Source organism: Peromyscus leucopus, chromosome 19 (assembly GCF_004664715.2).
Source record: "Peromyscus leucopus breed LL Stock chromosome 19, UCI_PerLeu_2.1, whole genome shotgun sequence".
Taxonomy (NCBI): domain Eukaryota; kingdom Metazoa; phylum Chordata; class Mammalia; order Rodentia; family Cricetidae; genus Peromyscus; species Peromyscus leucopus.
In genome coordinates, this window is record NC_051079.1 from 48228324 (window position 1) to 48243464 (window position 15141).

At 50.8% G+C, this 15141-nt stretch overlaps 1 protein-coding gene across 1 annotated transcript in view; it reads left to right on the forward strand.

The window, feature by feature from the left end:
* The first annotated feature begins 13933 nt into the window (after positions 1 to 13933).
* Arsi (arylsulfatase family member I) overlaps positions 13934 to 15141 on the forward strand; it is a 6760-nt gene continuing 5552 nt past the window's right edge. The window contains exon 1 of the mRNA XM_028890132.2: positions 13934 to 14732. Within this exon, the coding sequence (XP_028745965.1) occupies positions 14422 to 14732 (311 nt within the window). The 5' untranslated portion in view covers positions 13934 to 14421. The remainder of the gene's footprint in view (positions 14733 to 15141) is intronic.

Genomic DNA, 15141 nt, shown 5'->3' on the forward strand with positions numbered 1-15141 from the left:
ACGTGAAGGAGTGGACATTATTCCCAGAGTTGTAAAGGCAAAAGATGAGCAAGTCCCAGGCACCCCTGAAGCTCGGCTTTGTCCTGTGTCTTGGTTACACTGTTAGAGAAGCCCTCTGTTTACCTGCTTGCTGGTTGGGTTTTGCTACTCTAAGAGTCCTGATGGACTCTTTGGTGTCAAGACATCTCATAGCTCAGGTCATGCTTGAGGGCGTTCTGGGGAGAACACAGCACACTGTTGGCTGTGGCGTCCCCGTGAAGACCCCCACAGCTGGAGCTTTTTCCTTTCTTCTTACTTCTGCCCAGGTCTGGAGACAGGACCCTGGGCAGAACCTAGCCGCAAACTTGAGCCCTGGCAGTCCATATGACTGGAAGGATGGCGGAAGAGGCTTGTGGTTAAGGTGGGCGGGAGGTAGGTTGTGTGGGAGATGGCTGGGGTTCCCCTGAGGACAGGGCGGAACAAGGAAATCAGAAGGGAGGCCAGAGGCCAGGCGGGGGCGTGGTGGGGGCGGAAAGGAAAACCCAGCAGGATCGCCAATGTTTAGATGGCCTTTCCTGAGGTAATTGAGACAGCCTGTCTGTGGCCAAACACTGGGCCATGTTCTCCAGGTTCTGAGGAGAAGTAAGTCTAGTTTCATCTTCTGGGTGGAGGAAAGGAATGCAGAGTGATGGAGAAGGGCAGTGGTGGAGGCAGAGACCAGACCACTCCGCCCCTCGATTCTCCAGTCTTACATCTGACCTTCAACCCCATCCCTCCTCTGTCAGTAATAGACCGTGGCAAGCACAGAGCCCCAGGAGAAGGGTCCTCCGAATCTGTGAAGGGGAGCCCCAGCTGTAGGGAATGAGGAAAAAGCCTAAAGGGGAGAAGCAACCAGTATCTGGAGAAAGAGGAGGAGGAGGGAGGAGAGGAAGGAGGAGGGAGGGGAGAGGAGGGAGGGGGGGGGGGGGGGGGGGGGGGGGGAGGAGAGGAGGAGAGGAAGAGGAGGAGGGGAGGAGGAGAAGCCGCAGGTGTATGTTGGACATGCCTTTGGTAGGAAGTGACTTCAGAATTATCAGTCTACAAAGAGAATAGCAAGATAATCTACCCTTTCCCCTTGCATGGTGAATTGAAGCTCTCTCTAGTATTTTTAAATTTTGTGTGTGTGTGTGTGTGTGTGTGTGTGTGTGTGTGTGTAAAAGACAACTTACCAGACTTGGTTCTTTCTTTCTACCATGTGGGTCCAGGAGATTGAACTCAGGAGTCAGGCTTGGCAACAAATACCTTTACCACCTTTAGACACACACACACACACACACACACACACACCACCACCCCCACTAGCCACCTTGCAGGTCCTCTTTTTAGTTTTGTGAGCCGGAATGCAGAAAGCTGGGTTTCATGTGGACTGTGCTACGTGGTCTCTCTCATTCACCCTAGTTTTCTAGAACCGCCTTCACAAAGTACCTCAAAGTGCGTGCTGGGCACCACAGAAGTGTGCGGCCTCACGGTTCTGCGGGCAGAGTCAGAGGTGAAGACATCCGAGGGGCTGAGCCCCTCTCAGAGCTGAGAGGGCTGCTCCGTGCCACTCTCATGGCTGCTGGCAGTTTTCTGGCAGTCTTCTGTGTTCCTTAGCTTGCAGAATCCTCACTCCAGCCTCTGCCTCTGTGATCATGTGGCAGTCTCCCTCAGCCTATCTGCCTCTGTGTTTCAATTCCCGTTTTTTAGAAGGACACCAGTCACAGCGGACCAAGGATCCACCCTGAAGACCTTTTTAAACCTGGTTACCTCTGTAAAACCCTCGCTTCCTAATAAGGTCATGTTTTTAAGGACTTCAGGTCCAACATGTCTCTATGTAGTGCTGGTTGTCCTGGTACTCACTCTGGAGACCAGGCTGGCCTTGAACTCAGAGATCCAGAGTGCTGGGATTAAAGGCATGCACCACCACCACCTAGCATATCTTTTTTTAAAAAGTGATTTATTAATAATTTACTTTTATTTAATACTCATTGGTGTTTTGCCTGCATATATGTTTGTATGAAGGTGTTGGATCCCTTGGAACTGGAGTTATAGACAGGTGTGAGCTGCCATGTGGAGGTACTGGGAATTGAACCCGGGTCCTCTAGAAGAGCAGTCAATACTCTTAACTGCTGAGCCATCTCTCCAGCAACACCCCCAACATGTCTTTTATAAGGGAATACAATTTAACCTATAGCATGATACTTACTGTACAACACTATCCTCCAAGCAGAATAGCAGCTGTTTTTGTGAGACCAGCTGTGTCTGCTTGCAAAGCATCACAGACCTGCCAACAGAACAACCAATGACCGCACTTGGGGCTCGTTGACTTCCGACACTGATATTCCCCATAGAAGGAGAGAGTGGGGAGGGTCATTGGATCCTCGACTGGAGGATAGTTGCTTGTAATTCAGCCCTAATTGTGCATGGTCTTGGGGGTCTCGGGGAGGGTCTGGAGTATACAGGCTGGGAGAGACCAGGGGAAGGGGGCTCTCTATCCATGCATCCCTTGGGAAGCCATCACCCATGCTGGGTGCAGACTGTCCGGTGCATCTGCCTTAGGGCCATCCATGCTCCTGCCTGTGACCCCTCACCCGCACTCTATAAGTCAGTTTAATCAACTCATTGGTTCCCTAGGGCGAGCTTTGGTAGAACCAAACTTTGATTTGTCATCGGGATATTTTGGAGAGGGTGTGAGCATCGCATCGTCTCCCTCCAGGGAGAAAACTCTTGAAACCCCATCAGAAAAGAAAAGAAAGCAGTTATGGCACATTATTCGTAACTGTATTCGAGAGACTCTTTCTGATGGGAAACAGTTCCCATTTTGTCTAAGTATCTCTGAGCACTGAGCCTTCTGCTCCCAATTTTTACAGGTCTGATAATTGGAAGAATTTTTCCACAGCCTAGTGTCTGGTTCCTCTGATTTCATTTCTTTTCTATTAATGTGATGGGGGCAAGACAGGGTAAAAGTTCCTCCATCTTGGATGTTTGCTGAGGCTGTTTCCAGGTTTAGCTAGAATCTGATCTTGACGGAGAATTCCGCAGAAAGCTACCCATGCTCTGTTCTAGGAACCAAAAAGGTCAGAATGTCCTAGCTCACTTATCTTAGCTTCTGTTACAACTGCTCGCTTCAAACTCTTTGCTCTGCAAAGCCCCCACAGCGGCTGCTGAGTGAGATGCCTGGATGAGGTCTCTGCCCTTAAAAAACCCATCTTCTGGGCCCTGGGGGCCACATGTAGGACCCTGAACACTTGAGTGTGGTCCCATCCAGCTGGAATCAAGACTTTCAGTTGGCTATACACTGGGTCTGAATGGTCATCTCTGATGGGCTACCCGTAACCTTTGAAGGTCCTACCAAGATCCCAGAGACTGGATCCAAACATCACGGGTAGCCCACCAGAGATGACCGTTCAGACAACATATAGCCAACTGAAAGTCTTGGTTCTAGCAGTGTGGGACCACACTCAGGTGCTTGGGGTGGAGGTGGGGGCAGCTAGCTGGAATAAAAACTTTCAGTTGTCTATACACTGTGTCTGAGTGGTCATTTCTGGCGAGCTCCCTCTAACATCGCTTCTATAGCTAGGCACGGGAGGATACGCTGGCATCACCATCCCAGCTCAGGCCCTGCGTCTTTGTCTTCCTATACAATGTAAATTGTAGTGGGTAGCTGTTCCAGCTTTGACCTGGAAGTCCCACCCCCACTGAGGCTTCAGTAACTGTCACGCCTACAAGGCGGGACCAAGACAGGAGCCCTTAAGACCCAAGATCCGGATGTGCCAGCTCTCTTGGTTCCCAGACCCTGGACGCTGGAGGTAGACAGAGCAGAGTTCTCCAGAGAACACCGCCGGACTGCGCTACACCCTTCCCGGGCCCTGTGACCTATCCCTTCACTTGTAAGTTACCCCACAAAATAAACCTCCCTTTTAACTACGTGGAGTTGACTTAATACTACAACCAATAGTAAATCTTCTTATTGGGCATCAAGAGTCCTGAGAGGACTGGAGAGCTGATTCAGTGGTTAAGAGCACTGACTTCTCTTCCAGAGGACCCGGGTTCAGTTCCCACCACCCACATGGCAGCTCACAACTGTCTCTAACTCCAGTTCCAGGGGATCTGACACCTTCACACAGATATATGTGCAGGCAAAACACCAATGCACAGGGAACAAAATAAAGTTAGAAAAAACCAAAACAAAACTTAAAAAGTCCCGAGAGATAAGAATCAAGACTTAAGCATACACGGGTGTATTAGTCGAGGTTCTAAAGGAACAGAACTGATTATACATGGGACTTATTATTCAACCATGTCTCCTGACAAAGGCCAGGGATCGTTTGTTCAGTCCATGAGACTGGATATCTCAGCACTCCCAATCTGGTGCTGGAGTCCCAGAGAGTTCCTAGAGAGCTGCCAGTTTTCAGGCCATGTTGGAACCCTGAAGAAGTAGATTCCAACACCAGCAAAGGAATGCCATAGCTTTAAGGCTGCCTGGGCTACTTATCCAGACCCTCTCTCAAAATGAGAAGGAAAAAGAAGACTGGAATGAAATTCAGTAGTAGAGCCCTTGCCCCAGGCCCTGGGTTCAGTTCCCAGCATCACAGAAATGAGTAAGTCAATTACTTAAAACACTTTCAAATGAAAACCCAGAACTGAGTCCCTTTGGGCAAATGTTGAGTAGTTTTAAAAAAAAACTACCATTCCTGAATTAGTCACTGGGACTACAAGGATACTCTGATGGGCCAAGCCTCCTCCTAGAGTTGACCCACCAGTGAGATTGGAGTAGTTTATCAAGGAAACTCTCCACTCTGTCACCAGGAAAAAGGAAATGATTGTGACAGACAACAGGTCTCGCATACTGTTGGACAAAAGTCTTAGGGACTGGGCTGCCTACCTTCCAAGCCTAGGCCTCCCTGTGTGTCACTGATGCTTGGTGACATTAACAACGGGCGGCGGTCCACCCTTGCTTCCTTGTAGGAGCAACTGTGAGCTCCTAGGGAGATCGAGAGTCATAGTATGAGGCATCGGCAGGCAGGCCCTGCGGGAAGTAAAGCCTTTACATCTTTATTTTCATTTTTACAGCCATCCATCCTGCTGATAAAAGGCAGTCTGGGAGAGGTTACAAGGCTTGAACACTGTCACAGGGCCAGGAAGGGTGGAGCTGGCGTTGAAAGCAGTGGCCTTAAGCACGAAGCTATATATAAACTGTAAATAATTTTACAGGCATAAGGGATTATTAGTAACGGCCTGTGCTGTTAAGAATAGTAATTTTTTTTAAAACCCTGAAAGGGAAATTCAAATAAATTCAAACAAATGTTTGTTTAGCACCTACTATGGGCTCACCAGGGCCTCCGAAGGAGACACATAACCAACTGTGAAACAGGCCCACTCTGATCTGAACCATAAACAGGCCCCCAGGGGGTATGGAAAGGGAAGGCCAGGAGGGCTTGGAAGGCTCTCTTGGAAGAGGAGGCACTTGAACTGCGCTTCAAACCTTAAAGGGATTCAACCAAGTGTGTGTGTGTGTGTGTGTGTGTGTGTGTGTGTGTGTGTGTGTGTGTGTGCTGGGGGTGGTGGTAGTGGGTACCTAGACTGATCTGAAGAGTTCTTGGATGAGGGTTGGGTATTTCTATGCAAAACAACTTTCACACCAGCAGGAGCTTCAAAAGTGATTGACTAAGTTGAGAGCAGCAGTTACCATGGGAACGGAGGCATGCTTCATCCCTGTCATTAGTGAGCATCCCTGGCTTCTGGCTGTGGAGCCAAGGCCCGGAGGCAGTGGGGTGAGGAGAGGTGGGGTTGCGGTGTCTCTTAGAAGAGAAGCCTGGCAAGATTGCTGCCCTGGGGGTGTGAGTCTTTAACAGGGAGGCAGGGCTGACACCTGGGCCTGGGAAGATAGCAAGAGGAAGCCTCTGCCTCCTGGAGGAACCCTAGCAGGCCTGGGAACTCAGGGAGGGACTGGGAAGGGCAGAATCAAGAGTGGTTTCCAGGTGAGCCATGCTCACCATGGATGTCAGTGTGCAGGGTAGCTTCCCTGGGCCACTCAGTCCTCCCAGGACCTCCAAGGTCTCAGAAGGGTGTTGGTTTGTCATCCTTCACATGCAGAGGGGACACTGTAAATGAAACCTCGGTGGACAGGCCTGGTAACAGGAGGGCACTGTGAGACGTCTAACAAAGCAGGCACTGGGGTTGAATGAGGCCCAGGTTCAAACGCTAGCTTTGACGCTGGTTAGCTGTTCGAGTTTGGACAAACTGCCTTCCTTTATTCTGTGTTGCTTGGTTTGTTTTTCTGTGGGATTCAGGTGATAGGAATGTTGCCTAGTTCATAGAACTGTGTGAGAATTAAGTGAGATTGCCGATTTATAAAGAGTCATGAAGATTTTCAGTACCTGGCACATAGATATTCAATAAATGTGAGCTATTAAATTACTATTGGGTTGTGTGTGTGTGTGTGTGTGTGTGTGTGTGTGTGTGTGCATACATGTTTGTATGAGTACTGACAATCTGTATTGTTATGCTTTTAAGTACACATGTGTACTTGTACACGTGTGTACCCGTGGACGTGGAGGTCAGGAGACAGCCTCAGGTCTTGTTCTCAGGCATCAATCATCCTTTATGTATGTGTATCTTTATGTATGTATGTTTGTATGTATTCTTGGTAGGCTTTTTCACTGGAAGTTACCAAGTAGACCACCTGGCCAAGGGGCCCCAAGAATCCACGTGTCTCTGCTTCCCCGGTTGCTGGGATTCTAAGCATGCACCACTGTGCTGCCTTTTTCTTTTCTTTTCTTTTTTTAACATAGATTCTAGAGATCCAGCTCAGGTCCTAGGACTTCAAGACAACGGTTTGACTGACTGAGCTATCACTGCAGCCGATCCTATGGCTTCTGGATGTCAACTTGGAATGAATTCAGAGTCCCCTGCCCTTTGCAGGACCTCCTTAGAGTTTGTGCTGACAGCCTGCTTCAAGTAAGGTAGATGATGATGATGATGATGATGATGATGATGATGATGAAGAAGAAGAAGAAGAAGAAAACAGAGATGGTGCTGGGACCCGTGTGCCTTCCATGTGCCCGAGAACTGCTCTACAGGAACAACGTGGTTTCTATTGAAGGGCAGCCTGGAACATTTCGCGATAGGCAGTTTGGCCACTGAGCATTCCGGAGGAGGAAAACAGTGGTACCCTGGCAGCGCGATACCTTAGTATTCTCTCTGTGTGTGTATGCGTGTGCTTATGCACACAGGTCTCTGCATACGGAGGTCACTGGTCAGCATCAGATGTTTCGTTCAACTACTTTCTACCTTATTTTTTGAGACGAGTTCTGTCGCTGAGAACGCAGAGCTCAACAATTCAGCCAGACTAGCTGGCTGGTGAGACCCACAGATCCTCTTGTCTCTCTGCCTTGCCGGCACCGAGATCACAGAATGTGCTATCGTGCCAGTTTTAATTTTTTGAAATTATCTTAAATTTTTATTTTTTAAGCAGGTTATTATCTAGCGAACTCAGGTTCTCACGCTTTATAGACTGAGCCATCTCCCCAGCCTGACATCCTTTTTTACTTCTCTGAAAGTGTGAAGCTCTTAGGTTGGGGGACTGGGTCAGGCTGGGGACTGGGGGACTGAGGGACTAGAGGACAGCCTATCTACCTCTCTTTTGGGGAGCCTTCAATTTGTCTTAATAATCCCACTCTGTTTCTCTGGGATTTTACCTTTTTCTTTGAGAGAGAGAGAGAGAGTGTGTGTGTGTGGGGGGGGGTGCAGAAGAAAACTTTGGCTGACCATTGAGGATGGTGGCTTCCAGACATCAAAGTGGGCAGAGCCCCGGATGGATGGGCTGGAGGCAGGCCTGAGTCCCCTTAGGCTTTCCTTCCGAAGCTGGCAGAGGCCCTGGCGGGAACTTCTAAGAGCCCAGAGAACAAGTCCTTTCATGTGGCCTCCCTTTGAGCTGGCCCCTGGGTGGGGTTGGGGTCGGTGGGTGGAGGGTGGGGTGCGTGTGGAGAGGTGAGGCCACAGGCAGGTTGGGAAAACAGACTGGGCAGTGGCTGTGAGTACAGGGCGCCCATTGTGCGGGGAGCTCTTGCTTTCAATAACTGGCTCTGAAGAATGTTTCATTGAATACCAGAGAAAGGAGCCATTGAAATGCCTGGGGCTGGGCTCCACGAAGGGTTAAAGACAGGGGCTAAGCCTCTGGGGTTCTTACTGCTCCTGGCTTAGATAGATGCTCCATACAGGGATCCTGACAATTAAGACAGGACTCGGGGAGATCACTCCGAGGGTAGGGTAAAGCAAAGGTAAAAAGGTAAAAAGAATGTGTGAATTCCCCCAGAAATGCTAATGGATGTCTCCATATAAAGGAAGAAGCCCCTTTCTTCCATGGAACCACACTGTCCAAGCAGTATTTAGTAAGCAGCAGGCCCCCAAGATGCCCTGTGGGCCTGCCTTCTGGGGACAGTGACATACACACACACACACACACACACACACACACACACACACACACACACACACACACGGTACGCCTATCTCTCCAGGACTTTCTGAGAGGCACTTACCAGGTACTCCACCACGCTCTCTCTCCATGGCACAGCCACCAGGGCTCTCTTAACCCACCCTTCATCTTTCTAATGATCATTAACTATGGTAATTACCACTGTCCTCCTAGAGAGCCTGGGCAGTCTGGTAAGAACAGCTGTTAACAACCAGGTGACTGAGGACACCTGGGGCATTTCCTCTTTGGGGAGGGGGAGGTATCTTTCTCCAAAAGGAGCTGCTGGTTAGGAGGTGGAGGTTGGGCTATCAGAGGGCACCAGAAGTGGGGTGCAGTAGTACCCTTATACTCAGGACACCATGCATTGTTTCCAGCTCTGGAGGAGTGTGTGGCTACCTTTGAGATGTGGGCACCTGGGTGGAGGCTACAAAGGACGGGAAGAAGGTGGATGACTGTGCTGGCCTGCTGTGGTGAACCGTGCCGCAATGGTGCACCTTCTTGGTTGCCACAGAACCCTCAGAGGACGTTACTATCTCCAGAGCCCAAGTCTGCAAGGAGGATGTCCCACAACTGAAAGGGAACTTCATATCATTCTGGATAAAAAAACCTTAAAAAAAAAACAGATCAGGGTTCTGGGAGATGGCTTGCTTGGTAAAAGTTCTTGCCATGCAAACATGAGGATCTGAATTGGATCTCCAGGACCCAAGTTAAAAAGCTGGGCATGGTGGTACACTTGCCATCTGCTAGGAGGCAGAACCAGCAGGATCCTTGAGGCTCACAGGTCATCTGCTTCAAAGAACATGGTTGATGGTGTCCTGAGGAATGAGACGCTCACCTCTGAGGTCGCATGCGAGCGTGTACACACACACACACACACACACACACACACACACACACACACACACACGATGAGTTCATTTCTTGGCTTTCTTATAAACAGTCTCTAGGGTAGGATTCAAACCCCCCATCACTTCCTCTGGACTGGGTGGTGACTGGTTAAAGTCCTTGGCTCTGTTATATGGCTCTCTGCTACAGCATCATGTGCTCCCAAATTCCTAGGCTTTTGGATTTTGGAATTATGTGTCTGATTTTGTTTATTCCCGTATTTCTCTCTAATGCTTTTCCTGTGTGCCTACATTACTATAAAATAGGCAATTGCCTCCAGCCACCTTTACATGTGTCCTCTGAGCTGTGTATGATACTCAGGGACTGGGAATAAAAATGATATGCTGGCAAGAATCGTATACAAAGTAAGAGGCAGAGGCTAAGAATGAGGAAGGCTTGAGGGCCTCCCTTCCTAGGTAAGGGATTGAACTCTGTGACATTGCTGACTGTCAGGGGCCTGTTGTCAATCTTGTAAGTCTCTGATAGAGTCCAGTCCAGACAAATGCCCTTCAGTGAGACAATGTCGGCATGCATGGTCGGTAGACAGGGTCTTTGCCAAGGACTCTAACCAGAAAGCTCTACCTAGCTATATGTAAAATAAGATCACTTTAGTTAAAGATGACTAAATATACATATACCTCTCTACTCTCGTGCATGCATGTTGCGTGTGTGTGCATGTGCATACACACACATGCACAGATATGGCAGTGACAGGGTCACGAAACGGACTCATCCAGTTTCTCACTTCACCCTCTCTGCACCCTAAGAAGCTGCCTTGGAGGCGAATGATTAGAAGAATGACACCTTTAAGTAGGAAAGACCTTTCAGAGTCCTTTCACATAGCTTTCCATCTTGATTCCAGAATCTCACTTCTAGACGGGTGGGCATCTCACTCCTTTCTTGCCTAGATCTGGGAATGGGGGAAACTCTTTTTTCTGAGTCTAACTTCATGGGTGGAAATGAAATCTCTGACAGCTAGGAAGTAACAGAGCTACACCCCTGCCAGGTCTGATCTGCATTTCGTGGGAAGATGTTAAGTTTCTTGCAGTGTTTTGATGTGGATGTCTTTTGGGGGGTAAGGGATAAGAACACACTTATGTGAATGGGAGGCAGCTATCACCTGAGAAAGGTGGGCATCCATGATGGCAACCATTTAGGAAGCAGCTAGGTGTGGAGGCATCAGAAAGTCCAAAGTATGGCCGGATAGTGGTGGCGTATGCCTTTAATCCCAGCACCTGGGAGGCAGAGGCAGATGGATCTCTGAGTTCCAGGCCAGCCTGGTCTACAAAGTGAGTTCTAGGATAGCCAGAGCTGTTACACAGAGAAACCCTGTCTTGAAAAAACAAACAAGAATGTGTAAAGTCTGAATTAATCACTCAGAGAGTGGCCGCAGACTCGAGATACCTTAAAATTGTGTGTGTGTGTGTGTGTGTGTGTGTGTGTGTGTGTGTGTGTGAGGGAGAGAGAGAGAGAGAGAGAGAGAGAGAGAGAGAGAGAGAGAGAGAGAGAGAGAGAGAAGCGCCGATGGACTTTGTCTCAGGAAAGAGGGCAAGTACCCTGGGAAAGACATAAAAGATAACCAGCTCATCCTGAAAGCCACATGACCTGGATCTGCATTACACTGTGTGTTTATTTCCACCCTGTGGTCTCTGAGCCTTTGGAAAAGTCTGCTTGAAATATTCCAGCCTGGCAGCTGTAATGGTATTTTAAGAAGGAGACTTTTAAGAAGGGTCTGCCTTTATTTCTCCAGAGCTTTGATGGGGAACGATGGCTTCTGAGACACACTCTGGGTTTCCATTCTAGGTTTTAGGGATCACCAAAAGACTCCTAAAAGAAGTAGGAATATTGGGAAACTAGAGCTGGGTCCCCACAGTGCTCCACCCACCCACCTCTCTTCACTGGTCATTCACCCGCTGCCACCCCCGCCGCCGCCGCCGCCTCCGCCCTGATGTCCTTTTGTTAAGCAAGCTGCTAGAGTGCTTACAAAAGTAATCCCTTACATTGGCCTGGAATTTGTCTGCCTGTGACTTTAACCCACACGAGTCAGTTCTCAAAAGGAGGGAGCAGAGCAATTAACCATCCACAGCCAGTGAGTGCTGACGCTGAGCAGGGCACCTCACGGAACGTGTGAGTGGATCTCATTTCCCATTTCTCACTATCCCATTTCACAGATGGAGAAGTGGATAGGGAGGAAAATAAAATAGCGTGTCAAAGCCAGACTCCAAATAAGTGGCCAGATTTGAACTTAAACAGGCTCACGTTAGAGCCACGATCTTGTCCCCTAAAATATCATCTGTGCAGCCCCGTGGAGAGAGGCAGCCTGTGATCCTATCCTCTCAGACTGTTTTGAGGGGACAGATGAGCAAGAGGAAGGCCACCTTGGCCAGTGGTCTGGGACAAATGTAGAGGTCCCTGTGACCTCTCGTGACTTGTCCGCCTCACCTTGTCACCCAGGACAACCTTGCTGAAGCCTCCAGAAGCACCACTTTAGCAACCCACCCCTCAGGAGGCTGTACTTTTCCTGTCTGCCCTCAACATGTCTGTCTCCAGAACAACAGGCTGCTTTCCCTTCTGATAAATCTGGTCACCCTAAATATGGGGCTTGGAGCAAACAGGAGCCCTGGCCCCACGCAGCCCTCATTTCCAAATGCAGATTCAAATTGGGCTGCTATTTTGGAGGTCTGGTTTCCTTCCACACACAGTGGTTTTCAGTAAGAGAGGAGGAATCTTGGCAGGGAAAAGGTGCGAGGAGGGGAAGGACGTACCTGGGAGTCTTTGTTCCTAAGATCCTGCTGGCCCTCAAGAAGACCACGTCATTGTCACATAATAGAGGGCAGTTTGTCATCCCCTTTGGTGGCCAGCGGGGTCCGTGTTAAACAGCTGAAGTCCTAGGAACAAAGAAGCAGCCTAAAGGCCAGCAGGACGGCTCAGCAGGTAGAGAAAGGCACTTGCCACCAAGCCGCAAGCCTGATGACCCGAGTTTGACTCCACGTTGTCTCCTGTCCTCCATGCAAGGGTCAGGGCGGTCTCAAACCCACCCATATACACACACACACATGGAGAACTAACCCAACAAATGCAGCTTAATAAAAAATGGAAACTTAGGTAGAGCCACATTAGGGTCCCAATCCCCCCAAAAGGACAGTACCACGGTTATGTCCAGAATGACAGTCTGGTTAGCTCAGGCTGGAGGCTGACGGGGAAGCTAGAAGGACTGCTGGAGGAGACCAACGCCCACTCTCAGCCTTCGTCAGAAACCTGTGAAATGGGTTTTTGTCTGCCAGGAAGAGGCACTTCCCTATCTCCCGGGCCTGTGCCGAATGGGGCATCTGGTTTTCTATTGGCATATGCCTGCGGTACATATCAAAACCCAGGCTAACCTCCAGGGTCCTTGGTCCCCATTAACACTACTGTCATGCGTATCAAAGCCACTGGGCTCTTCTGGCCCGCACGCCCCCCCCCTCCTGGCTCCTCTTCCCTCCTCCACTATGCAAACTCCCAGGCTGTTCCAGGCTACAGGCTCGAGCCCCCCTCCCCACTCCCAGCAGGTTTCCTTCACCACCAGTAAGGCTTTACTTCTCTCTGCACCAGAGATAGCCCTGGCAGTCACCAGTCTTTCCCCACCCTCACCCTGTAGCCACGGTGGCTCTGGACTCCCCCCCCCCAAAAATGTCTCTGGCTATTCTTTCTGTACAACCTGAGAGATAGGCACTCAGCAGTTTCATAGTTACAATAAACCTTTCTTCTTTGTATCCATGGAGTGGTCCAGTCCAGTAGTTTAGCTGCACCCTCACGGGCGCTTATAAGCCAGCCTTGCAAATGGGCACTTGGTGCTCAGCTAGGTTTGCTGTGGCCTAAACGGTACTTAACGTTGGTTGCAAACACTTAACCATTGGAACGGCTGCCCCTGTCTTCCCATAGCACTTGGCTTGACTCTGCCAGCTTACCTTCTCAGAGGGGAGTTGGCCTAGGTGATCTTGGAAGCCCATGTATCCATTCACTCATTGCATTCATTCATTCATGCAACACACAGGGTTGAGCTCCCACTGTACATGGAGGGAGCCTGTGGATGTAAGATGTGTACAACACCTCTGCCATCTAGACCAGGGCGTGCTCCCTGCTAAGTACCCTACGGACTAGCTGAGAAGTGGTGTGAGAAAGGCGAGAAGTGGAGGGAAGGGAAGCTGCCAGAGCCAGAAGGGAGCTGCCACTCAAGCAGAACCTTGCGCTGAGACCCAGCAGAGTTAGCTCCTGGTCATCTCGGGACCTCGGTCTCTCCATCTCTAGAAATGACCTAGTTGGCTTGGAAAATGAACTCGACTCCTCTAGGGCTGGCATTCATATGCTAAGACTCCATGATCAAGGAATGTCTGGCCGGACCATTCCGGAATTGTTCCACTGAATTCCAAGCAATCCCCCTCCCTTCTCTGGCTAGTCCTGGCCAGGAGCAGGCCTGAGAGCTGGCGGCCGCCCGGGCCCGGGCTCCCTGCCCGTGGGGCGGGGCCCTTTTCGGCATCCAACCCCTTCACCTGGGGCTCAGCTCGGCAGATGTTACAACTTTCTCGCCCTCTCTTGGGCTGTGTCCCTTCCCAGACCCGCCCAGCCCCTCTCTCCCTCCCCTTCCCCTGTGGGGTCCTGCCCACCTCCCTGCGGGGAGCATTGCTTTGCGGTGACTCCAGGCGGGGTCAGAAGCTCAGCTAGGGGAATTGGGGGTCGGGGAGGGAGGAGAAAGGGGAAGCAGAAGCGAGAGAAATTAAGAGGCGGGAGGGATCGGGGTAAAAAGACAGAGGAGAGTCCCGGGATGGTGGAAAGCACTTTTGGGAAGCCGCCACTCCGCGACTCGGGCTGGCCAGGCTGAGCTGGGGAAAAGGGAGCGGGGGCTGCGGGAGGCGGCTTGGCGTGGGCCCGGCCTTCCCGGGGCGCCCTGCTGTTCCGCCGCGGGTCCCGGAGACCCCCGGGGGCTCTCACTGCATCCCGGAGGGCGGACGGGCCGGCGGTGCGTCCCTGGCGCGGGAGGCTCTGAGGCCCTGGGAGCCCCGCGCACCCGGCTCGGCGTCGCGATGCACGCCCTCTCTGGATTCTCCCTGGTCAGCCTGCTCAGCTTGGGCTACCTGTCCTGGGATTGGGCCAAGCCAGGCCTCGTGGCTGATGGGCCTGCAGAGGCCGGCGATCAGCCTTCAGTGGCTCCACCGCAGCCTCCTCACATTATCTTCATCCTCACCGACGACCAAGGGTACCACGACGTGGGCTACCACGGCTCAGATATCGAGACCCCAACTCTGGACCGGCTGGCAGCTGAGGGCGTCAAGCTGGAGAATTACTACATCCAGCCCATATGTACGCCTTCTCGGAGCCAACTCCTCACTGGCAGGTAGGCACAGCCCAGACCCTAGGGACTGGGTGTCCAAATCCCCAGAGCACCCGGTTGGTAGGCTGCAGACCCTGCGGAACAGCCGTGTGCAGGGACCCCAGAAGCACGTGTTGTGGGGCCAGCTTTGCCTGTGACGTCCATTAGATCATCGGTAAGTCCCTTGCCTGCTTTGGGCCTCAGTTCCCCAACCCTCATATTCATTCAGTGCTGCTGATCGTCTTGGAGACCTACTCTGCAGTTCTAGCATAGTCACGTTCCACACGTCTGTTGCCTTCTTCATCAGAGGAACCGTTTACTCTTATTTTGAATTCTGTGTGTATTGACAGATGTGGAGTCCGTTGGAAAGGCACTGACTGAACTTTCAGTTTCCTTGTCCATAAAATGGAGCGAAGGACAGTTTCTATCTTGA